The 26325-nt window shown below is 41.1% G+C and overlaps 1 protein-coding gene across 3 annotated transcripts in view; it reads right to left on the bottom strand.

Moving 5' to 3' along the window:
• Positions 1 to 26325, bottom strand: part of PTPN22 (protein tyrosine phosphatase non-receptor type 22) — a 65172-nt gene that overhangs the window by 32917 nt on the left and 5930 nt on the right. For all 3 annotated transcript variants that reach the window (XM_047784971.1, XM_047784972.1, XM_047784973.1), the window contains exons 2-11: positions 11041 to 11149; positions 10435 to 10511; positions 10226 to 10321; positions 9768 to 9806; positions 8121 to 8192; positions 7944 to 8003; positions 6671 to 6813; positions 5838 to 5904; positions 4979 to 5056; positions 1466 to 1552 (exon numbers count right to left, since the gene is read on the bottom strand). In XM_047784971.1, coding sequence (XP_047640927.1) covers positions 1466 to 1552; positions 4979 to 5056; positions 5838 to 5904; positions 6671 to 6813; positions 7944 to 8003; positions 8121 to 8192; positions 9768 to 9806; positions 10226 to 10321; positions 10435 to 10511; positions 11041 to 11149 — 828 coding nt within the window. The remainder of the gene's footprint in view (positions 1 to 1465; positions 1553 to 4978; positions 5057 to 5837; positions 5905 to 6670; positions 6814 to 7943; positions 8004 to 8120; positions 8193 to 9767; positions 9807 to 10225; positions 10322 to 10434; positions 10512 to 11040; positions 11150 to 26325) is intronic.

The following is a 26325-nucleotide window of genomic DNA, read 5'->3' as shown; positions in this document are numbered from 1 at the left end:
GGTGTTTTTTAGAAATTTCCTTTGAACTTTCCTTTTTGACTCAATGAATTATTTAGAAGAGTCTAGTTTAGTTTCCAAGTGTTTGAATCTTTTCTCGTTTTTTTTTTTCCTGTTACTGACTTCTAGATTCCACAGTAGTCAGAGAGTACACTCTATGTGATATCAATTCTTCATATTTTTGAGATTGTTGGATGGCCCCAGAGAGGATTCATATGGCATATTTCAATCAGCACTTGAAAAAATGTATATATAGTCTTGCATTGTTGAGTGGAGTGTTCTATAAACACCAATTTGATCCTGGTTGGGTGATGATGCTGTTAAGTTCTCTTCTATTCCTGCTGATTTTCTGTCAATTGTGGAGAGGAGGGTATTGAAGTCTCCAACAATAACTGCAGATTTTTCTATCACTCCTTTAGTTCTATCAGTTTTTGCTTCACATACCAATATTTTTTTTTCCTCTTCTTTTTAGAGCCGTACCTGAAGCATTTGGAAGCTCCCAGGCTAGGGGTTCAATTGGAGCTGCAGCTGCCATCCTACACCACAGCCACAGCAACGCCAGATCCAAGCCACATCTGAGAACTACATCGCAGCTCACAGCAATGCCAGATCCTTAACCCACTGAGCAGAGCGAGGCCAGGGATTGAATCTGCAACTTCATGGTTCCTAGTCAGATTCATTTCTGCTGTGCCATGATGGGAACTCTGAGAGTATTTTAAAATATACAAAGGACTTTTAGCTGAAAGTGTTAGATATGAAATCAATTATAATTTGACCAAATTGTAATTCAAAAATATTGAAGGAGTTCCCATCATGGCTCAGTGGAAACAAATCTGACTAGGAACCACGAGGGTGCAGGTTCGATCCCTTGCCTCCCTCAGTGGATTAAGGATCCAGTGTCGCCGTGAACTGTGTGTGTAGATCTCCAGACTTGGCTTGGATCCTGAGTCGCTATGGCTGTAGTGTAGGCCGGCAGCTGTAGCTCTGATTAGACCTTTAGCCTGGGAACTTCCATGTGAGGCCCTAAAAAACAAACAAACAAAAAACAAACCCAAAAACCTCTCAAAATCTGATGATACATATGTAATCAAAACGAGGCTAACATGATGTGAAAAATCACATCAGTACTCAACTATCATTTCATTTCGTAATTATCCACTCTCACTTCTAACTTATCACACAACTGCTTAAAACGTGGGAACAGAATACAGGCTTGCCCTTTCGCTCACTTCTATTATTTCTAAATTCAGCTGAAAATTGTATGCAACAGGGTGACCAAGAGATTAATTTTCTAAATTAAAGTACTTCCTTTACATTGTCCTTCTCCAGAGGAGATTTATAGTGCAGCCCCCCCGCACACCTGACACTCCAGTTCCAATGAGGTGACAAGTTCCAAGATGTCCTGCAACTTGACCAAAACCAAACATGACAAAAATTTTTCGACAAAAATATCAAGTTTAAAACTTACCTCTGTCCCAGCGTGTTTATCCCTGATGACATCCATCTGTCTCTTAAATAGTTCTACTATAGCGTTGTAGACCAGTTCGTACTGTTCCTGAAGCGCATCGAAAACCGGAACAAACAAAAACAAGCAAAACACTTGATGAACTAATCAGATTTCGGGAACATGAACAGCCATCCAATCTTCGTAGAGCAGACCCGAAAGGGCCATCCACATCGATTTCGTTACAGTGCCCTGTGTCTGTGCAGCCCATGTTAGACCTTGAAGCACATTTAGGCTGCTAGAAACAGCTAAATACTTGCTCTACCTCTAGCTAATATACAAGGAAGCTGCAGCATGCTTTTTATGTTCTAATCCCACTTCCTTACTTATCTTTCTTTCCACGGTCATCCTCTAATTCTGTTTTCCTTGCTCACACTTAAAAATTTTTTATTTTACCCTGGATGCGTTGTTGTTGTTGTTGTTTTTGGTAATTCATCTCTTCAGGGAAAAGACGTGGTTAATGGCTACACAGACAGCTTTAATATGTATTGTTTAACATGACTCTCACATTTGATCTCTAAAGTTATCCCTCTTTACAATTTGTTCAAAGTCATTCAGAAAGTAATTTCCTGGTTAGAATATGAATCTTTCGACTCTTTGGTACACTTAAATCAAGCGGCTGTTACTGTCTTAGCAAAGATACCAAAGAAGAGTAGACTGCCAAATAGAGTTTGGCAATTTGTGGTTATAAACGGATTTCACCATAGAAAAATGAGATCTCTACAATTAGAACATTTATGGGTTCTTACTGCTCCGTTTTTGCCTCTGTACCTGCACTTAATTTTAGCTCTACTTTTCATCCGGATGGGCCTATTCAGGATTATCCCTGACACTTTACATAATTGTATATAAATAAAGGATAACTTTTTCCAAAAATAATTGTAGCAAGAGAACAATACAGAGTCTATGTTACCCCAAACAGCCATTGGTACACTTTTCATTTTTTTTTTAATTTTTTTATTTTTTCCCTCTGTACAGCATGGGGATCAAGTTATTCTCACATGTATACATTTTTTTCCCCCACACTCTTCAGTATTTTTAAGAAGAGAGAAAAATTACACAGGAAGCACTCGTCTGGTTACTGTGCAATTTCCTGGTTAGAATCGTGTCAGAAGGAAGCAGCCATCCCTGGTAAGATATTTGTTCCATAGATCAATGAAGACAGTCGTTGAAAATGCCAAAACAGGAAGGCTTACTTAAAAGTGATTCCACTCCCTTCCAATTCTTAACAGTAGGCCTGAAATGGACTTTTTCCGAGACGGGGTATGGCTTTTATTTATTGATTTGGTATTAATTTACAATTTAATATTATAGAACTGGGTCGCATACCTCCTGGAATCTTAATACATTTACATGGATCAACCTTTTAAGTCTGACAGCACTAAACCAGCCAATATCATTTGACCTACACTTTCCTCTCTACAGGTTGAATATAGAAAACACCTACAGTCAACGCATTAAAAAGAATTCTTTTTTTTCCACTAGCTATTAGTGGAAAACCTGTGTGGGCCAAACAATATTATAATTGCTCTTCATTTTTTCCCCTTGATTCACAACTTCTAGATGAAAATATCTGAACTGCCACTGTCAATTGTTTTACTTCTAAACCTATGTGCAAGTTCACTTGTAAGTGCCTTAAATACTTCAGGGTCTTGCTGGTTAAGCACTAAAAAGTAGTTCTAACAAATTTTGCAAAGTGCCTGTTACCTATTAAATAGTAAGAAATGAAGGAATGAACAGGTGAATGCTAAGCTCTATCTTAAAGAAGGAGACCATTTAGAAGTATAGTTAAATTATTGGTATAGAAATGTGGGAGGAATTAATATCATAGAAAGGGAGAGACCTGGCCTAGGAATGTTTTACCTAGGAGGTGGAATGTGAGCTGGAGAAAAGAAAAGGGAAAGAACCTCCCCCCCCCCCCCCCCCCCGCTTTTTATGGCCACATCTGTGGCATACGGAAGTTCCCAGGCTAGGTGTCCAATTGGAGCTGCAGCTGCAGGCCTGCACCACAGCTGCAGCAACGCGGGATCCAAGCCATGTTTGTGACCTACACCACAGATCACAGCAATGCTGGATCCTTAACCCACTAAGCAAGACCAAGGATCAAACCCACATCCTCCTGGATACTAGTCTGGTTCGTTACCGCTGCACCATGACAGGAACTCCCGGGGAAGAACATTTTTAATGGAATGAACAAGTGTGAGCAATCTGGGGTGAGTTAATATACTGTGATACATATATAATCATATATATAGTATGACTGTAATTATGAGGTATTTAAAAATTAAACTTGATTTACAATGTTGTGTCAGTTTCAGGTGTACAGCAAAGTGGTTCAATAACACACAGACATATACCCATTCTTTTTCGTATTCTTTTCCCATATATATATATCATAGAATATTGAGTAGAGTTCCCTGTCTTATACAGTAGGTCCTCATCAGTTATCAATTTTATGTATAGTAGTGTGTATACGTTAATCCCAAACTCTTAATTTATCCCTCCCTACCCCCACTTACCCTTTGGTGACCATACGTTTGTTTTCAAAATCTGTGAGTCTACTTCTGTTTTGTAAATAAATCCATTTGTATCATTTTTTACTAGATTCCACATATAAGTGATATCATATGATATTTGTCTTTGTCCGACTTACTTCACTTAGTATGATAATCATAATTATGGGGGTTTTTGTAATTTTTAAAGTATGCATACAATAAGGACCAGGCGAAACTATAGAAAAACAGTTAACAGTGGCTACGTCTAGATGACAGGAATATGGATGATTTTAGATTTTTTTTATTATTTCCTAAAATGAACTTGTAGACTGCATCTTCCAGGTTCTGCTACTACCTCCTGAAGAAGAAATGACAAATCTCTGATTTTCTGTGGTTTCAAAAATGAACTACTACTACACAATTTCTTTCCTTCTTTCTTTCCTTTTTTTTTTTTTTTTTTTTTTTTTTTTGCTTTTTAGGTCAGCACCTATAGCATAATGGAAATTCCCAGGCTAGGGGTTGAATTGGAATGCAGCTGTGGCCTACACCCCAGCTCACAGCAACGCCAGATCCTTAATCCAGAGCGAGGCCAGGGATTGAAACCACGTCCTCATGGATACTGGTCAGGCTCATTACTGCTGAACCTGGACAGGAACTCCTACAGAACTTCAAGTTAACCTGACTCAGCGATTTCTTCCTAATAAGTCGAAGAGCGTGCTGAGTTTTTTCAATACCTTTGTAAGAAATATCTATATTGTTTTCTTAATATTTCTGAATAAACAGTAAAATATAAAGGATGAAAGGAATTTGGCCCAGGCAAGGGATAAGGGCCAAATATTAGGCTATTCAGAGTTAGAGGAAATGGGAATGGACTAACATCCTTGACAGTAAAGCAGTCAGCTGTTTTTAGATGCCTTACTGTTATCAAACAGAGAGATGGAGCCAGATTCAGACACGTCATGTTATTCACCATAACCCATACCTGAGTTTGAACGAATGAAGGCCTCTGTGTTCGCATTTCCTGGATCAAACTGAAAACGCTGAAGTTCTCGGGAATTATCTATCAAATAAAGAAAAAAATATCTTACTCCTTTGTTCCTATCTTTGTTAATAAATTATTGCCACTGTCTCATAGACTTGTTACTTTCATGAAATCTGCTCTCCTAACATGGGACAATATCAGAAAAAAGGATGTATTTTTTAAGCTAATGAAGTTTCTCATCAGTTGCATCATGATTTACAACCTCAGAAATATTGAAACTCTTCAGAATAATTTCACCTGGGGTGATCAAATGTCTAAAGTTCAAAATATAATGAAGGAGAAATCTCAGTAAGGGAGCAAGGATGAGAGTTTTATGGAAATGAAAGAAGTTTGCAGACAGTTCTAAAGCCCACGTTTTAAACTTCTCATTTCCTATTAGACTTTTTAAAAAACAATTTATAGATTGGAGCACAAAATTTACAGTAAATCGAGTTCTTCCGCTAAAGCAGTATGGCTAAAGGAAGGGTAACTATGTCATTTAGGGCAGTGCTTCTCAAAACTATAGCATGTGCCAGAAGCAACAAACAGCCTCCAGAGTTTCTGCTTCAGTTCACCTGAGGTGGGGCCCAAGATTTTGCATTTCTAACAAGTTCTCCGGTAATACTGATGCCACTTGCTGTGGGGACCACGTTTTGAGAACCACCAGCTTAGAAACTAAATGAATCATCTGACAAAGCAAGTTAATATTCTAGGAAAAAAAAAATGAATTGCAGAGATAGATATTTTGAAGAACCAAACAATTCCTAAGTCTGAAAGGAACAAGGTAAGAAAATGCAAGTGCTTGCTGAGAGAAACTCACCCCATCTTTTAGCAACATCCACGTATAATCAATAGCGCAAATAACACCAGTCCTTCCGCAACCAGCGCTAAAATGAAAGATCACAGCAGCATGTCGAGTTGCAGAGAGCGGATCATTGACAGTAGCTGGAAAATTTTCCCCAGCAGGTTGGTAGAAGAAGAAACCCAGAGGCCATGAAACTTTCTAAACCCCACATTTCCCATAACATATTTGTCAATTGCCATACGCCACACTGAGCCTCAGGACAGATCTGAGGCAACAGCTCACTTGCAAGGGTCTCTGGAGTTGTGGAGGTCCCGTCGTGGCACAGCAGAAACAAATCTGACTAGGAACCATGAGGTTGTAGGTTTGATCCCTGGCCTCGATCAGTGGGTTAAGGATCCAGTGTTGCTGTGAGCTGTGGTGTAGGTCACAGATGCAGCTCAGATCTGGTGTTGCTGTGGCTGTGGTGTAGGCCAGCAGCTGCAGCTCTGATTAGAGCCCTAGCCTGGGAACCTCCATATGCCGTGGGTGCGGCCCTAAAAAAATAAAAGACAAAAAAAAAAAAAAAGAATCTCTGCAGTTTTGGCGTTCACCAAAAAAATTTAGAGAAATATGAATTTAATGCTCAGGTTGAATTTATTATAGTTTCTGCTATTGACCTTTCCCTTTCAATCATTTGCATTTTTATGCTTCATTCCTTTCTGATTGACTGGAAAAAGTAAGCCTAGAATTAGGAGCCTACATCCTTTAATTCTAACAAAGCCAGTCTTCCTTCAATTAAAGCAGGAGTCCTGGCCAGACTGTGACATTTGGTTTATTCTGGGTAGAAGGTTCATGCAACAGCATCATACCTGCAGTGAATGCATATGGGGACACTGTTATCCTCTTGGTAAGAACGCACATCCCAGATGAGCTCAAGAATAGGGTCTATAGATGAAGGCACATCATGGTCTGGCCAATTCTTGTAATGAAACTGATAGATAGTTCGAGTTTCCTATTAAAAAAAAAAAAAAGCCAGATTAAAAGGAGAGCTCAAGGCTGCGACTCCACCTCATTCCACCACAAGATTACTCTAATTTAGTAAATAGCATCTGTATCATTTTTTGCAGTTGATGGGACTTTCTTCCCTATAGACCTCTGGTGACCATATTCCCTCTAGGAACAATTATAAATAATTTCAGGTCATTTATTATTGACCTGTCCCTATCTGCCCCACTCACAAGAGGAGGTACAAAAATAGTCCCAACCAGGAGTTTCCATTGTGGCTCAGCAGAAATGAACCCAACTAGTATCCATGAGGATGTAGGTTCAATCCCTGGCCTCGGTTGAGGATCCGACATTGCTGCAAGCTGTGGTTTAGGTCGTAGATGTGGCTCAAATTCTGCGTTGCTGTGGCTGTGATGAAGGCCGGCAGCTGCAGCCCCAATTTGCCCCCTAGGCTGGGAACCTCCATATGCTGCAGGTGTGGCCCTAAAAGAGCAAATAAATAAATAAATAATAATAATAAAAAAGAAAATAGTCCAAACCAGAGCATCCCAATGGGTCACAGTCATGCTGATATTCTAAATCCCTTTGCCTTAAAGAAACTGAGCAGCCTGAGCTCTGAAGCTGGTTCCCAGCCCCTATCTACTGTACATAGCCTCTATTCACCCTAGAAATATCATCATTTTATATGTATGCCATTGCTGTGGAGTAGTTTGTTTGTTTGGCTTTTTAGGGCTGCACCTGCGGCATATGGAGGGTCCCAGGCTAGGTGTTGAATCAGAGCTGTAGCCACTGGCCTAGACCACAGCCCCAGCAACACCAGATCCGAGCTACATCTGCAACCTAAACCACAGGTCACGGCAACGCCAGATGCTTAACCCACTGAGCAAGGTCAGGGATGGAACCTATGTCCTTATGGATACTAGTCAGATTCGTTTCCCCTGAGCCACGGCAGGAACTCCTGGAGTAGATTGAGGAGCATAGATTACACCAAAGGTCTTTTATGGATATGAAGATTTATCCAGAACATCAAAGGTCCCACCACGCCCTGTCGTATGCCTAGACCAAGTCACATATCTGTATATTCACTTGCCTGATCTCTATGGGGCTTTTGGTCTACCTCTAGTGTCTTATACTTACACTATTAAACTTGGCTTTTAGAGTCCTGATTGTATAATCAGATTTTCTATTTTCAGTTTCCTAAGAAGAAAATTAAAATCTTAGTTATTTCAAAGACTAATATTCAAAGACTACTTTCAAATAAAGTAAGTCTTGGAGCATTTGCTCAGCCATAATGGAAATAGACATGATACTTACACAGGATATGGAGAAAGGGCCAAGCTGCAGTTGCATTTCTCCTGGCTCAGCCCAGTATCGCTCACATTTTTTCTGTTGCACAAAGCAGAATATAGTGACTCCCCTCCATATATTCTAGTCTTTTGTGGGTAACAGAACCCCCTCCCTTGTTTAGAAGCAAATTCAGCAATGTGTCCTTCACCTTAGGTTAGGAATTCCTACCCCCTTAGGCTTCAACCCAAGTCTGAATTCTCAAAGATGGAAAAACAAACATTAAATAAGGATATACAAATTACAGACTTCCGGGAGGGAGTGGGGTGGTTGGGAAGCTTGGGGTTAATAGATACAAACTATTGCCTTTGGAATGGATTAGCAATGAGATCCTGCTGTGTAGCACTGGGAAATATGTCTAGTCACTTATGATGGAGCATGATAATGTGTGAAAATCGAATGTGCACATGTATGTGTAACTGGGTCACCATGCTATACAGTAGAAAAAATTGTATTGGGGAAATAACTATTAAATTAAAAAATAAAAATAAAATAAAATAAAATAAAATAAACCACAAAAAACAAATTACAGACTTCCTAGAAGTCTGAGGAAGTAGAAATAGGGATCTGACATTTTCAGTATTTCAAAAGGATTAAAACAAAGCTGCACAAGCCAACTGAAACCCACGTTCTCTGGGTTTTAGCTGGAATTGTATCAACTCAGAATGGCAAGAGCAGATTCAAAGAGCGTTGTTCAATAGAAATATGAGTTGTGTATACCATTTTAAATTTTCTAATAGCCACATTCAAAATGAAAAAAGATGGAATTAATTTTAATGTATATTAGCCCAATAGATAAAAAAATTTCAACAAGTCATCAATTTAAAACAGTTATTAGAGGAGTTCCCTGGTGGCTGTATTAGATATCTGACATTTTTAAACTGTCTCAAAATCTAGTGTGTATTTTATATTAACAGCACATTTCAATTAATATGGTGACTATTAATTGAAAATATTTTACCTCTCTTTAGATTTCATAAAATTTATGGTTGAAAAAGATTCAAGTGTCTGTGTTATTCCAAAAATAACTTAAGATTTTCCAAAAACTAAAGTGAATATCAGTTTTTACATTTAAATTCCTTGAAATAAAATGAGCTCCTTGGTCACACCAGCCATATTTTAAGAGGGCAAGAGCCACATGTGGCTAGTGGCAGCCAAGCCAGACAGCACAAAAAAGCTCTGACTGGTAGTTTTAAGTGTCTTCTCAGCAATGACAGGAAAATGAATGGTTACTTTCAAAAGTATACCTTATTTTTATTTTAAAACACAGAGTCTAGGGAGTTCCCTGGTGGCTCAGCAGCATTGTCACGACTATGGCTTTGATTATTGCTACTGCAGATTCAATCCCTGGCCTGGAAAATTCTGCATGCCACAAGCACAACCAAAATAAAACCCACAGAGTCTACTGGGAAAATAGACAAAAGAGGTTCTCAGGGGTGGAAAAAAAAAAAAAAAAAAAAAAGAAGCCTTGAGAGTCATGTGTTTCAAGTTTCCCAAACTGAAAACTAGGAAGAGGAGCATTTTTACCAAGTCACACTTAAGGAAGCGTTCCGCTACCAATGTCCCCCCTTCTTTTCCTTCTTCCTTTACCTTAAGGTATACCAGAAAGCAACTCACCTTCCCCATTTCAAACTCCATGCATGCCATAACAATGACCTGGGGGGATGAAATAGACAGGAACTTAAACATTGATACAGTTAGAAAAAAGCAGTTCATACATGGGTTCCAGAGTTCAAAGGTGTTACTTATTCTTTATTTGTCTTGTAACCAAAAAAGAAGTCCTGATAAATGATCAAATGTTGCTCTCACTCTTCCTTCTGTCCTTACTTCCCTTTTCTCTGTTCAAATCAGCAAATTCTCATTAACAAATGAGCCTGTCAAGACGAGAATTTTTCTTGCCTTGAACAGTAATGACATGGTGATTTTGACTAAGAGATGCCTGAACACCAAAATTCTAGCCACTGACCCCCACACCCACTGGTTTTAATACACAGGAAACCTCAGTCCCATATCCTGACACTGCTTCCTCTCTAAACACTGGGAGGATCTCGTACCAAAAGCCACTCTGCACTTACCAGGACGCTGTATTCCCAAATCATCCTCCAGAAATCCAGGACAGTTGTAGGCAAAGGTCCCTGGGTGGCAATATAAGCCTTGGGTCCATAAACTCCCTAAAGGGGAAGAGAAATTACATGAGGTAACTACAAATAGTATGTGCTGCTTGTCTAGTATTCCCGCGTCCTTTCCTTTAGGGACCTAGAGAAATAGGAACTATTGAGTGTACCTTAATGAAGTTGGCGTTGATGTAGCTGGAATCCTCATCAGAGGTTATCATGGACAGCTCTACTAGGCTGTGATCATCTGTAACACACAAGAAAGAATAATTGAGAGGGCTTGCTCAGAGGGCTTTCTGTAAGTCAGAAACCAACACAGGGAATAGTGGCTGCTCATAAGTGTTTGAAGAGTGAACGGATGCATGTTCCTTTGTAGTCATACACGGTACAAACTAACTTGTCAAAGCCGCAATCCAGGATTAGAAACAGAAACTAGGAGTTCCCATTGTGGCACAGTGGAAACCAATCCAACTAGCATCCATGAGGATGCGGGTTCAATCCCTGCCCTTGCTCAGTGGGTCGGGGAGCCTGCGTTTCCATGAGCTGTGGTGTAAGTCACAGATGTGGCTTGGATCTGGCGTTGCTATGGTGTATGCTGGCAGCTGGAGCTCCAATTCGACCCCTAACCTGGGAACTTCCATATGCCATGGGTTTGGCCCCCAAAAGCAAAAGAAAAACAACAACAACAAAACAGAAACCAATGAGTAAAAAGAGATAAGATGATTGAATTTAGGAGAAGGAGAAGGTACAAGTTCAAAGGGAGAAATGAAACTTACATGGCAAGATATCCTTATATCTGTTTTTCTTGATATTCTTGGGGTTCTCAGCCACTGTTGTGGGATAGGTTTTATCTGCCTTGTACTTGGTAGATTGTCGTTTCAGCATCTGTAATAAAATTACAGTAATTCAATCTTCCTAGAGAAAAAGGTAAGAGGCTTTCTCTACAGAGCTTTTGATCTCCACCGCCCAGACATTCCACTTCAGCCGTTTCAGCATCTGCTAGGGCTGGTTCCATCCAGAACAGAGCCCCAGAGCATGAGGATTTCGGAGTTCAGTGGATTTGGAGAAGTGAAAAGATCACACTTAATGCAGCTGAACTACACATAGCTAAAACTTAGAGGCGAAACTGGTGAATATTTTAAAAAGCAATATCTTCTGAAAAGAAACTATGTTCCACCCAAAGATCAGATATTAAAAGTTTGATTTGCTTTCTTTATACCTAAGACACGGCTATTTCAAGTAGAAATGGAATTTAAGATGACTAAAATCTCTCCGCAGCTAGCAAAATTTCAAAGATTTCAGTCCCCAAAGCAGTCATTTCTTAAAAGATAACCCAAACTTCAAGTCCACCCTTCAACCAAACAATAATCTTTAAATAATATCATATTCTGTTGATAGAACATGATCTGGGCCAGTCAGAGGCTAGCATAATATGGTTGAAAAAGTGAAGTATCTCTTTAAAATAATTCTCTGTTAGGAGTTCTCATCGTGGCTCAGCAGAAACGAATCTGACTAGTATCCATGAGGATGCAGGTTTAATCCCTGGCCTTGCTCAGTGGGTTAAGGATCCAGCACTGCCCTGAGCTGTGGTGTAGGCTGAAGATGTGGCTTGGATCTGGCATTGCTATGGCTGTGGCGTAGGCCAGCAGCTACCGCTCCAATTTGACCTCTATCCTGGGAACCTCCATGTGCCGCAGGTGTGGCCCTAAAAAGACAAAAATAAAAACATAAAATAAAATTATTCTTTATTTTAAAGATAAGGAAACTGAGGCACAGGGAAGTTAAGTAAAGGTCCCAGGATCACAAAACTACCAAAACACAATTCTAAATGGACAGAGTGTTTAGAACCTGGTTCAGGGCTCAACCTGCACAGAAACCTGTACCACATGACTTAGTCAATGGCAGTCCAAGGGCATCTGTATTATTTTTTTCTTCTTTTTATTTCCATACCCATGGTGGCATATGGAAGTTCCCAGGCTAGGGATCCAATTAGAGCTGCAGCCTCTGGCCAGAGCCAGAGCCACAGCCACACCAGATCCAAGCCACGTCTGCAACCTACACCACAGCTCACAGCATCACCAGATCCTTAACCCACTGAGCAAGGCCAGGAATCAAACCCATATCCTCATGGATACCAGTTGGGTTCTTAACCCTCTGAGTCATAGCAGTAACTCTGGGCATCTGCATTATTAACCAGCTCTGTCGTTAATTTTGATGTATGTTTTTGAGTTGGATAAACTAGGGTTTGAATAATGACTTCTACATTTACTGGTTGAATGAAACTGGGCACGTTACTTAATCTTTCTGCATCACAATTTCTTTGTAAGGAAAGTGTGGGGGGGATATTTACCTTAGAGGGGGAATTAAAATGAGTGAAGCACTGGTACAGAGTAGATGTTTAATAAAGAGAAGCTCTGTTATTAAAATAATAAAATAATTCTCACTTGTCAATATTACACTACAGACCAAAATTTCAGGTGAGAGGACATGATAATTCCTCTTTTGTTCCTTCTTATGAATCAGCCTTGTTCTGGATTTTAACTCCTTTATCACTCAAAGAAAGCATATGCAGCAGATCTGACTTTGGTCAACCCTTATTCAATTTGAGAAAGACAAGGGAAAGCATGTGTGATAGCTGATAAGTATGTACTGAATTGAACTACAGAAAAGAATTTTCATCATTTGCCCACTAGTTAGTGGTGACTTGGTCACATGCAGATCATTGATTACTTCCTCTGCGTCAGATCCCCCAGCATCTTCTCAGTTTTCGTTCTTTTTAACTTAACTTCCTTCTAGAAATGTCGTCCTCCCTCTGCCCTTATTAGTTCACATTATTTGGTTCTCATCTGTCTTATCTGACTTCTCTTTCGCACTTCTCAACCTTTCTTCCACGTCTATTTCTATCTTCTTTTTTTTTATCTTTGTTGTTGTTGTTGTTGTTGTTGCTGTTGCTATTTCTTGGGCCGCTCCTGCGGCATATGGAGGTTCCCAGGCTAGGGGTTGAATCGGAGCTGTAGCCGCAGGCCTACGCCAGAGCCACAGCAACGCAGGATCCGAGCCGCGTCTGCAACCTACACCACAGCTCACGGCAACGCCAGATCGTTATCCCACTGAGCAAGGGCAGGGACCCAACCCGCAACCTCATGGTTCCTAGTCGGATTCGTTAACCACTGCGCCACGACGGGAACTCCTATTTCTATCTTCTAATTATGAATTATCCAAAGTTCCAAAGTTAAGTCTGCAACTCTCTGTTCTTCTCACTAAAGGCTTTTGCTCAGAGATAGTATATTTTACAGACGGCATACTAGTGTTTGGTTGTTGTTTTTTTAATATTTAACCGATTCAAATTGAATTATAATTCCAATCCTTATTGAATAACTCAAATTTCTTTATTGAGATTGAGATGAGATTTGAGTTCCAGTCCTGAATTTCCAAGCCTGTCCTCGACATTTCCCCTTGGTTGTCATTTTTGTCTTTCTAGGTCCGCACCTGTAGCATGTGGAAGTTCCCTGGCCAGGGGTGAAATCAAAACCACAGCTGCTGGCCTACACCACAGCCATAGCAATGCCAGATCTGAGCCGTGTCTGCGACCTACACTGCAGCTCCCAGCAATGCCGCGTCCTTTAACCTACTGAGTGAGGCCAGGGATTGAACCTGCATCCTCATGGATACTAGTTGGATTCTTAATTCACTGAGCCATAGTGGGTATCTTATTGCAGCTTCAAACTAAGCACATTTAAAAGTAAAATCATTACTCTCCCCACTGTTAATGTCGATGGCAATATCTTTATCTTAGGCAACCATGTTCCAGAAACTGAGAGTTACTTTTGGTTCCCCCCTTCCCACAATTCCCACCTCTAACTCAGACCGCAAGGTTAACACTTCTATCCATGCAATGTCTCGCATCAACCTTCCTTCCTATGCCCCTGGAGATACCTTAATTCAGGCGCTTTCCCTTAAAGCCTGAACAGTGATAGCTGCCTCTTAACTCCTCTCTACACTTTTGTCTTTCCCAATTCAAATTAATTAGGCACAATTATGCTAACTTATTCTTACTAAAGTATTGCTTTTCTTATCTCTCTTGGCTCAAACCTATCCAGCGAATCCCCTTGCTCCTAGGAAAAAGTCAAAACTCCTTAGCCAGGTACTGAAGACTCTCCCCACTTGGACTCCAAGCTAATTTTCCATATTTTCCACCGTCCCACAAGCATGAGTCTTCTAAAATTGATTTTTAAGTTCTTTCAAGATTGTACAAACTGATGTCACTGACAATTATGGGTAACAGCCCTTCTTTAAAACGGTGGCTTTCCGTTCCTTTCTCATAAATGTACACCCGGAACTGTTTTTGCATTTCTCACCCATGATGATGGTCTATTTTGTTCCATAGCCTAAACTATTAGAAAGAAATAAGGAAATAGAGAACTTTTCCCCTGTGACTAGTAATAAGAAAAACTGTAAAAGAAGGAAATGGTTAATTATTTTCCTTAGGTGTTTAGATTTCGTATAGAGTTTTCACATACTTAATGAGGATGTGTGTCTTATCCGTAGGAGTTTACTTAAGGGCAGTCATACTAAGTCATTAAAAGAAATGGGCGAGGAAGGGAGAGCGTATAAATAAAGGTATAGTGGCACAGAAAGAGAGATAAAAGAGGTAGTTGAGAATAGAAAAATGTTTCAACAAAGCATCCAAATTCATCATTAGATTTCAAAATCAGGAGTTCCTGTCGTGGCGCAAGGGTTAACGAATCCGACTAGGAACCATGAGGTTGTGGGTTCGGTCCCTGGCCTTGCTCAGTGGGTTAACGATCCGGCGTTGCCCTGAGCTGTGGTGTAGGTTGCAGACTTGGCTCGGATCCCGCGTTGCTGTGGCTCTGGCGTAGGCCTGTGGCTACAGCTCCGATTCAACCCCTAGCCTGGGAACCTCCATATGCCGCGGGAGTGGCCCAAGAAATAGCAACAACAACAACAACAACAAAAAGACAAAAAAAACAAAAACAAACAAAAAAAAGATTTCAAAATCAGCTCAGGATAACTTGACAACTGAGTCTGTAAGGAGAGGAAAGAAGTGGGGTCATGAAAGCTTTGTCAGCATAATACAAAGAATTATCAAATATCTAGAATCTAATTCAGCTGAGACTTTCCGAATAATAAGATCATTAATTATTATAACAACTCAAAGTATAGTAGTGTAAGCTGTTTCCAACTAAGAATGACAAATGGAACAGATAGCCACTGCCTACTTATTTGCTGGACCATAAATACTAGGATGTATTGTTCTAATGACCATTTTATTTCCTTCTATTTGTAGAATTAGATCAGACATAGGCAACCTATTAAAAAACAGGTGTACAGTCCGTTCTTAAATCCTAGTTTCTTACCATGGTTTGAATTCTTATGGGTTTTCAGAATTGGACTCAGGAGGAGGGATGCTGAAGGATCATTATACAGCATATTTTTATGCTGAGATGGATATAGGCGGGCTAGTTTGGGAATTTAAGGAGGTGGCACAAATACATGAAAGACTAAAAATATTTCCACTCAAGTTACACCAGTTTTTCAGCTCACTCTGCTCTTATGTACCCACAGAACAATAATGATAATTTTCAGGTTTCCATTGATTCCAGGACTGCTGAAGAGATATCAAGTCCTAGTGCAGTTCATTCTAAAAAACTTCAAAACGAAGCCTAGTGCATATTACTTGTTACACTGTTTTTGTTTATTTTGCTTTTCTTGCTCGTGAAATGCTTTCCAGGGAGATGCTTTAGGCAAAGCCCTTTTTTGAAAGACATGCCTACATTAATTGGATAACATTTCACAGATAAAAGGTGTGCGTGTGTGTGTGTGTGTGTGTGTGTAAAACCTATGCTTGTTTAGCTGTGTTGACTGCCACTTTTGACGACGACAACAGGAGAGAATGGCTTTTTATTTCCCACTCTACTCCTTCTCTTGGTGTTATCTGGCTGATGACAAATGGAGACATTCTTCTAGCACAGGATAGAAAATGCCTGGAGAATTGTTAATTTGGAAAGTGTGAAAGATTTTTTTTTTTCCCAGATATTTTACCTTGTGGTCAGACCACTGTAAAGATCTCATCTTTCTCATTCTTCTCCTCTCCCTGCTAGAGCCTCAGGCTGCAACACCCCAAAAGAAAATAAAGCCGAGCTGACTTGGGACAGAAGAAGTGATAAACCTCACCAGAGAAAGAGAAACTCTGAGAATAGGAAGCAAAAGGGTTTAAAAGTGAAAGCAGGGCCATGAGAGTGGGCTGGGGGTGAGGGAGAAAAGAGACGTCAAAAGAAGGTATTTCTTTGCCAGCCGCAAAAGGGATGTCAGTTCCCTAGAGATGCTCCAAGAAGAGCGAGGGGGGAATAAAGAAGAGATGCTGAAAGAATAAGGAAAAGGGGCCAGAATCCTTCCTGAGCCCTGATCAGTTGAAATGTATGAGAAACCAGATTCTGTGTGTGCTCAATAAGTTAACAGCAAGCCGATTTGGTTTCTGGACTGTACTTACTACCCATTTCCTTTCAAGACAGGAAAACAGAACTGAGGTCCTGACCATAAAACTCTAGAAATTAGGACTGAGTCTGAGACAGTCTGGGACCTGAGACCCTTTGCTACAGCACTTGCACCTGGACAAAGCAACTCCGCAAGCAACAAAATAGGAAGAAACGAAGGGACTAAAAATAACGATGTGCCTGAGCCACTAGGGCAAATTGTGAACAAGATGCTACTAAAAGACCAAAAATCCAACTGCCACTTCTGAAGAGCCCTGAGCAAATAGGACAGAGTACCAGGAGCAGAAGCGGTGCTAAGCATGCACCCTGCATACACCACCACCTAAAGGGTGGGCAAACTATCTAAGCCACCCTTTCCGACCCCTGGCCCCACCCCTGCCCTCACCCCATATAAGGAACCAGCAGCCCTCCCCCCATTACACTTCCCCCGCCTCATCTCACCTCCCCGCCACTTCCCTAGGACAGTGGGCAAGGGAAACTGTTACTTATGTTCACTAGCCTATTGCTGCAGCAAGGGCCCCAGTAAAGCATTGCCTGAGTTTCTTCTCTGGCCTCTTTTCAATTTCTTTGCTTTGCTTTCTTTGCTTTTTAGGGCTGCACCTGCAGCATATGGAGGTTCCCAGGCTAGGGGTTGAATTGGAGCTATAGCTGCCGGTCTACACCATAGCCACAGCAATGCAGGATCTGAGCCGAGTCTTCGACCTACAGCACAGCTCACAGCAAAGCCAGATCTTTAACCCACTGAGCAAGGCCAGGGATCAAACCCTCAACCTCATGGTTCCTAGTCGGATTCATTTCTGCTGCACCACAGCGGAACTCCCTTATCAATTTCTTTTGATTAAGAAAGGCCAAGATGGAGTTCCCCTTGTGGCACAGCAAAACAAATCTGACTGGTATCCATGAGGCTGTAGGTTCAATCCCTGGCCTCTCTCAGTGGGTCAGGTCCAGGGATCCCTCGTTGCCATGCGCTGTGGTGTAGGTTGCAGACGCTGTGGCTGTGGCTGTGGCCGGCAGCTGTAGCTCCAATTCGACCCCTATTGTGGGAACCTCCATGTGGCGCAGGTATGGCCCTAAAAAGCAAAACAAACAAAAAAAGAAGAAAAGAAAAGAAAAGGAAGGCCAAGAACCCTGGTCAGTAACAAATCTATTGCTTGTACTTCTCGTTAACTAGTAATTACTAGTAAATGAATTAAGGTCACTCCCAAAAGAAAAGGGAAAGAAAAGAGAAAGCACGAGACTACAATTATCTTTGCCTTGGAGGCTACATTACTGCATAAAATACATAGCATAAGCTACATTTGGGAGTAGCAAAAATCAAACTTGGCCTTTCTGTCCCAGGTAGAAGAGGGGACTCAGAGTTGGGGTATCTCCAGAGCCTCCCTCAACGACTTACAGCTGCAGGTCAGTATTATCTATTCCAAGCCTCCAACAGGATAGAGAAAGTATAGTGGGGAGGGGGACAGGCCCTCCCAGAACAAAGGGAAGGCAACATGTGGCAGCAGCACCTGTAAGAGCAGGCGCAGCTCTGTAACAATGTAACATGACCTGAATCCAGGGGCCAACCCTATCTATAACTGTCCACTCAGAAATTACAGAATGTATGTTACCTTATAAGGGGGACAAAGGGACCAAAGAGTAAAAGAAAAAAATAACAGAGTGTATGTAAAACAGCACCCGGCTTCGTTCCCAGCTCAGCCTTTGGCTATGAATCTCCTGAGGCAGTGCCTGCACGAATAAAGGCTGCTTCCTCTCTCCCTGTATGTAAGCCCTGCAACAAAAGCATGAATGCTAAAGAATGGAATTAGGCGCTCTGGCCTCTACACCAGTAAACAAGGGTGCTGTACTACTGGTAGGAACGGGGCAAGACTGAACTGGCTCTGAGTGTGTGCGCAGTCGTCTCCAACTAAATAAACTTAAGGGGATTGGGTTGCAATCCTATAGAAAGGTAGGTGAGTGGGTGGATAAGCACTAAACTACACTGGGGTGAATAAACCAAGAGGTTCAACTTTAAATAAAGAAAATGAGAGGATATGGCAAGAAATTTATTTCAAATGTGGTGGGTTTGTAAAATGTGGTGGGTTTGTTTGTTTATTTGTTTTTGCTCTTTTTAGGGTCATACCTGTGGCACATGGAAGTTCTCAGGCTAGGGGTTGAATCAGAGCTGCAGCCACCGGCCTACCCCACAGCCACAACAATACCAGATCAGAGCCGAGTCTGTGACCTACACCACAGCTCACGGCAACACCAGATCCTTTAACCCACTGGGTTTAATTCTCCCACCGACATCCTCATGGATACTAGTTGGGTTCCTTACTGCTGAGCCATGATGGGAACTCCTAAAAATGTATTTTAAATGACCTGTGAATAACTGAAAATGTGGAACGGGAAGGTCCCTAGTGAGACGCTGGAGATAGAATTGGGAGAAATTAGCTTCAGAGGTAATATGATATATTTAATCTGGTGGAAGCAGCAAAAAAAGTGCACCTTCACCAGCACGAAAGTCAGGAAGTGCTGATAATATGTTCAAGTGACAGGCTGATTCACATAAATGAGTCATTTCAGTTCAACAGATGTTTGTGCACTTGCTATGCAGGAGCTACTATGTTCCCGACTGCTTGGCAAATATTGTTAACTATAAGTAAATACAGAACTAGATGTATCTATTTTAAAAATTTTTTTTAATTTTTTTTTTTTAACAGCCACATCTGCGGCATATGGAAGTTCCTGCTTTAGAGGGTCAAATTGGAGCTGTAGGGCTGAGCCACAAAAGGAACACCTAGAATTAGGATGTATCTAGATCTTCTCTATAGAACTAAAATGTATCTAAGCCTTCTCTGGTCTGTCTATGATAAGTCTGCAGAATTGCTCCAAAACCAATCTGACTTTTTTTTATTATTATTGTTTTATTTTTATTTTTTTGGTCTTTTCTAGGAACCTCTTGTTCCTAGTCAGATTCGTTTCCGCTGAGCCACGACGGGAACTCCCCAATCTGATTTCTAATGCATTATAAATGGACATTAGCACCTGGCCCTCAGAACTGGGTATCTTCTTTCTATTAGGTTCACTGAGTTCTTCGTATTTAATAAATATGTCTTTGTATTTAATAAATGAAATATTTACCTTTTCTATGAAAGCTCATCTTCAGGAAATATGTCTTTTTTTAAATCATTGTTTAAATTGAATCCAACAACATTAAAGGAAAAATTTTAATACAGATTCTTTAAATTAAAAAGTAATATATATTAATTGGAGAAATTTTAGAACACAGAGAACAACAAAAAAATGATGATTAAAAATCACCTATAGGAGTTCCCGTTGTGGTGCAGTGGTTAACGAATCCGACTAGGAACCATGAGGTTGCGGGTTCGGTCCCTGCCCTTGCTCAGTGGGTTAACGATCCGGCATTGCCATGAGCTGTGGTGTGGGTGGTAGACGCGGCTTGGATCCCGCGTTGCTGTGGCTCTGGCATAGGCGGGCAGGTACAGCTCCGATTAGACCCCTAGCCTGGGAACCTCCATATGCCTCAGGAGGTGGCCCTAGAAGAAAAAAAAAAAAGACATAAAAATAACCTATAACCCCCACTACTCAGAGTTAGTCATGCTCTTTTTCAGACCATGCCCAAGGCATGGGGAAGTTCCCAGCCCAGGAATCAAACCTGAGCCACAGTGGAATGAACCAAGCCACAGCAGTGACAATGCCAGAGTCTTAACCCACTAGGTGACCGGGGAACTCCAGAGTTAATCATTCTTAATATCTCAAAATATTACATTCAGGAGTTCCTGTCCTGACTCAGCGGTTAATGAAATTGACTGGTATCCATGAGGATGCAGGTTTGATCCCTGGTCTTGCTCACTGGGTTAAGGATCCAGCCTTGCCGTGAGCTGTGGTATAGGTTGAAGATGTAGCTCGGATCCCTTGTTGCTGTGGCTATGGCGTAGGCCGGCAGCTACAGCTCCAATTTGACCCCTAGCCTGGAAACCTCCACATGCTGCGAGTGCAGCCCTAAAAAGACAGAAGACAAAAAAAAAAATTATATTCCAACCTTTTATCTATATGTGTGTCATGACAATGGGTTCATACTGTATAAAGGGTTTTTTAACTTTCTCTTTTACTTACCAAATTGTATTCTTCTACATTATTTTTAATAATGTCAGAGTATTCTATTGTGTGAGATGCAACATAAGTTTTTTCACATGCTCCTTTACATTATTGGACGTTTAAGTGGCTTCCAGTCTTCCTAAACAATAATTCTGAATGCTATGACAATAGGTGGCCAAAATCTATATAAATATCTTTCATTATTTCCTTCAGATGAACTCTCAGGAGCAGTTAAAGAATTTTTCCATTTCAAAGGCTTTTGGCCTATATTCCTAACTATATATATCAGAACTGATATAAAAATTTTGCCTCCAGAAAGTTGTAACAACAATGTAGGAGAATGCATATTTCTCAACTCTGACAAACATTAGGATGATAATGTTTTAAGTATAGGTGCATTTGATAGGTGAAGTGATATTAGTGGTATTTTTGTTTTCTGTACTTCTATTTGCAGTGTCTTCACTCCAAAACATTTTTTTATTGTTGTTTTTTTAGGGCCATATCTTTAGCATATGGAGGTTCCCAGGCTAGGGGTCGAATTGGAGCTGTCACTGCCGGCCTACACCACAGCCACAGCAACGCGGGATCCGAGCAGCATCTGCAGCCTACACCGCAGCTCAGGGCAACACTGGATCCTTAACCCACTGAGTAAGGCTAGGGATTGAACCTGCATCCTCATGGATGCTAGTCACATTCGTTTCCACTGAGCCACGACGGGAACTCCCAAAACATTTTTTTTTTTTTAAGTTTCAATTTTTATTCAACCATATATTTCTTTCTTTCTTTCTTTCTTTTTTTTTTTTGCTTTTTTGCTTTTTTGCTATTTCTTTGGGCCACACCTTTGGCATATGGAGGTTCCCAGGCTAGGGGTCTAATTGGAGCTGTAGCCCCTGGCCTACGTCAGAGCCACAGCAACGCGGGATCCAAGCCGCGTCTGCGACCCACACCACAGTTCACGGCAACACCGGATCCTTAACCCACTGAGCAAGGGCAGGGATCAAACCTGCAACCTCATGGTTCCTAGTCGGATTCATTAACCACTGCGCCACAACGGGAACTCCCCCAAACATTTTTTTAGAAGGAAGAAAATACACTGTAATCAAATTGCCCTCCCTACATGAAGCCATGTTCATATTTTCGTACCTACGATCTTTGAAAAAATACAGGTAGACATCCAATGCGTTCATATATGTATATTTAGCACAATTCTTGTCCTTCAATAAGCTCTCACTTTTTATACACATATTAACATTTTTAAAATATGCTTTCTAAATGAAAATGCCTCATCCGCCTCCAATGTAGAAAAGAAAAACTACATCTAAGAAGTTTTAAACCTAAAGACTGCGGCAAAATGACCAGCATAAACACGTATGACCAAGCTTTAACGCGTTATTTAACACAATGGTTGAAATGTACATGTCAGAAAACCACACTTGGTGGTAGTAGTTGACCAAAGTGAATACATGTTCCTCTGCAAATTTTTTGTTTTTGGCCGCACCTGCGGCATGTGAAAGTTCCCGGGCCAAGGCAGGAGCATGCGCTACAGGAGAGAGACCCGAGCTGCTGCAGTGACAACACTAGGTCCTTAACCCACTGAACCACCAGTGAACTCTTTGTGAATTATAACTGATCTGCTAAAAAATGCTAATGGAAGAGGATGGTCTTCAGAAGTAAAGTCTCTCGTGTCCTCCAGAAAAGAGTGCTGGCCAATAGCCTGGGGATTCGAAGAAGGAGATGGTGACTTTATACCATCACTGTTGAGGCCGCTAAAATCCTCATCAGACAACTTTCTGATTATAGTTGGTTCTCACATGAGTTTTTCTCCAAATTTAGAGAATATGCTGGCCAGTAGTGCAAACTTCTGCTCTGTTTGACACTGATTTCTCTCCCCCCAAAATCACTAACTTAACATTCCTGTTTCTAGTGAATTTCTTGCATGTTTGCCTGAACCTGATCAACTGACAAAACTGAATTTTTAAGCCAGTAAAGCTAAAGTCAAGACATTGGACTATGGGAGTTCCCATCGTGGCACAGCAGCAATGAATCCAACTAGGAATCATGAGGTTGCAGGTTTGATCAGTGGGTTAAGGATGTGGCGTTGCCATGAGCTGTGGTGTAGGCTGGCAGCTGCAGCTCCAATTAGACCCCTAGCCTGAGAACCTCCATGTGTCGTGGGTGTGACCCTTAAAAAAAAAAAAAAGACACTGGACTATGGTGATCCAAAATAGTTAATACCATCCAAAGTGACTACCTGCTGGCATCTCTCAGTGCACTCTGCAACATATTAAACATTGTCAGAGTTCATAAAAATGATTAGAAAGAATTAAGACCCAGGAGTTCCCGTCGTGGTGCAGTGGTTAACGAATCTGACTAGGAACCATGAGGTTGTGGGTTCAGTCCCTGCCCTTGCTCAGTGGGTTAACGATCCGGTGTTGCCATGAGCTGTGGTGTAGGTTGCAGACGCGGCTCGGATCCTGCGTTGCTGTGGCTCTGGCATAGGCCGGTGGCTACAGCTCCGATTCGACCCCTAGCGTGGGAACCTCCATATGCCGCAGGAGCGGCCCAAGAAATGGCAAAAAGACAAAAAACAAAAAAAAGAATTAAGACCCAGAAACATGCAACTAAATGGATTTTATAAACATAATGTAGAGCAAAAGAAGGAAGATATTAAAAAGGTATATATAGTATGATTTTACATAGAGTTCAAAAACAGGTAAAATTAATCTCTGTTGCTTAGTGATATATAGGCCTTGAGGCTATGCAGAAAAACAAAGAAAAAAAATAACATCATGATATGTTTACCTCTAGTCTGGTGGGATCTGGAAGGATACCCCAAGGTATTTCTAGGGTGTGTTGTGGGCAATGTCCTATTTCTCCCCCCTGCCCTTTTTTCTTTTCCTTTTACAGATGCACCTGCTGCATATGGAAGATCCTGGGCTAGGGGTCAAATGGGAGCTGCAGCTGCTGGCTATGTATTGCCTACACAGCAAAAGCAATGACAGATCCAAGCCACATCTGTAAGATAATGTCCTTTTTTTTTTTTTTTTTTTTTTCTTTTTAGGGCAGCACCTGCAGCATATGGAGATTCCCAGGCTAGGGGTCAAATTGAAGCTACAGCTGCCAGCCTTCGCCACAGCCACAGCCACAGCCACAGCAACAGGGGATCCAAGTCTTCGACCTACACCACAGCTCACGGCAATGCCTGATCCTTAACCCACCAAGTGAAGCCAGGGATCGAATGTGCAACCTCATGGTTCCTAGTCGGATCCATTTCTGCTGTACCACAATGGGAATTCCAAATGTCCTATTTCTTGATTTGAGTGGCACTTATATAGATGCCTACTTTATTACTAATTGTTAAATTCTATATGTATGTTTAAAGCACTTTCCTGTGTATATGTTATATTCTACATTTTTTTGTTTGTTTGTTGGTTTTTTTTTTTTTCTTTTTTTCTTTTTTCTTTTTAGGGCTGCACCCACAGTATATGAAGGTTCTCAGGCTAGGGGTCCAATCGGAGTTACAGCTGCCGGCCTACACCACAGCCACAGCAACACAGGATCCAAGCCACGTCTGCGACCTATACCAAAGCTCACAGCAACACTGGATCCTTAACTCACTGAGTGAGGCCAGGGATCGAACCCAAAACCTCATGGTTCCTAGTTAGATTCATTTCTGCTGTGCCATGATGGAAACTCCTATATTCTACAATTTTTTTCTTTTTAAGTGTAAAAAGTTAAGACCAATGGAAAAATTGAAAGCAATAGAGTGGGAAGATGCGGAATGGACTAGGAGCACAGGCTTAAAAGTTGGATAGCTCTATTTCAGGTCTGAGTTACACCACTTATGAAATCCATGATCTCAGGTAAGTTGTTTAATTTCTCTGTCCCTCAGTGTCTAATACAAACACTATGCTGGTCGCTGAGGGTACCGAAATAAGCAGAACTAAATCTGAGCCTTACCTTTGTGGAGCGTCAATCTGATGGGAAAGCAGACATTAATCAAGTAATCACACAAATAAATGTAAGATTAGAACTGCAATAAGTGCTGCGAATAGCTTACTAAAGCTGGAGGAGTGGGAGGAGCAAAAAACGTTTTAAAAAATGTCTGATAATGCTAAGACCGTATTTGATATAGTTAGAGATGGAATGTTTCTCTGAGAAAGTCACCACCAAATTGATAGCTGAAGAACTATGAAGCGTTAACTAGGTAGAGGAGTATGAGGGAATATTCAAGCAGAGGTAACAGCATGTGCAAAGTCCCTGTGGCAGAGGAAGCAAGACAAGGGCAAGAAATTGAAGGTGCTGTGAGAAGCTGGGACGCACTTGACGGGTGGTCCAGGCAGGACTTTGCTGGCCATTCATTATAAAGGGCTTTTGGGGAAGTAAATGATGTTCTGTTTGTGAAGCTCTCAAGCACAGAGTCTGAAACTCAGTTCCATGGGTTAGTTACTGTGAAAAGTGCATGAACAGAAAGTTCATATGAAGAAATGGAGACTGAGTATAGTCATGGGGACCTAATCGAACTGACAAGCTTTGGCACAGCCAAGGAAACCATAAAAAAACCAAAAAGACAGCTTACAGAATGGGAGAAAAGTGTTTCAAAAGATGCAACTGACAAGGGCTTAATGTCTAAACCATACAAACAACCAATACAACTCAACAGCAAAAAAGCCAACAACCCAATTGAAAAATGGGCAAAAGACCTGAACAGACATTTCCCCAAAGAAGATATACAGATGGCCAACAAGCACATGAAAAAACGCTCAACCACTGATTATTAGGGAAATGCAAATCAAAACTACTATGAGGTACCACCTCACACCAGTCAGAATGGCCATCATTAATAAGTCCACAAATAACAAATGCTGGAGAGGGTATGGAGAAAAGAGAATTTCCTTCACTGTTGGTGGGAATGTAAATTGGTACAACCACTATGGAAAATAGTATGCATACCTCCCATATGGTATAGAATTACCACATGACCCAGCAACCCTACTCTTGGGCATATATCCGGACAAAACTTTCCTTGAAAAAGACACATGCACCTGTATGTTCATTGCAGCACTAGTCACAATAGCCAAGACATGGAACCAACCTAAATGGCCATCCACAGACGGATTAAGAAGATGTGGTATATATACACAATGGAATACTACTCAGGCCATTTGCAGCAACATGGATGGAACTAGAGACTCTCATACTAAGTGAAGTAAATCAGAAAGAGAAAGACAAACACCATATGATGTTACTTATATCTGGAATCTAATATATGGCACAAACGAACCTTTCCACAGAAAAGAAAATCATGGACTCGGAGAATAGACTTGTGGTTGGCAAGGGGGAGGGGGAGGGAGTGGGACGGACTGGGAATTTGAGGTTAATAGATGCAAACTATTGCCTTTGGAACGGGTGAGCAATGGGATCCTGCTGTATAACACTGGGAACTAT

Source organism: Phacochoerus africanus, chromosome 6 (genome assembly GCF_016906955.1).
Source record: "Phacochoerus africanus isolate WHEZ1 chromosome 6, ROS_Pafr_v1, whole genome shotgun sequence".
Classification (NCBI taxonomy): Eukaryota; Metazoa; Chordata; class Mammalia; order Artiodactyla; family Suidae; genus Phacochoerus; species Phacochoerus africanus.
This window is presented reverse-complemented; position numbering and strand designations above follow the sequence as displayed.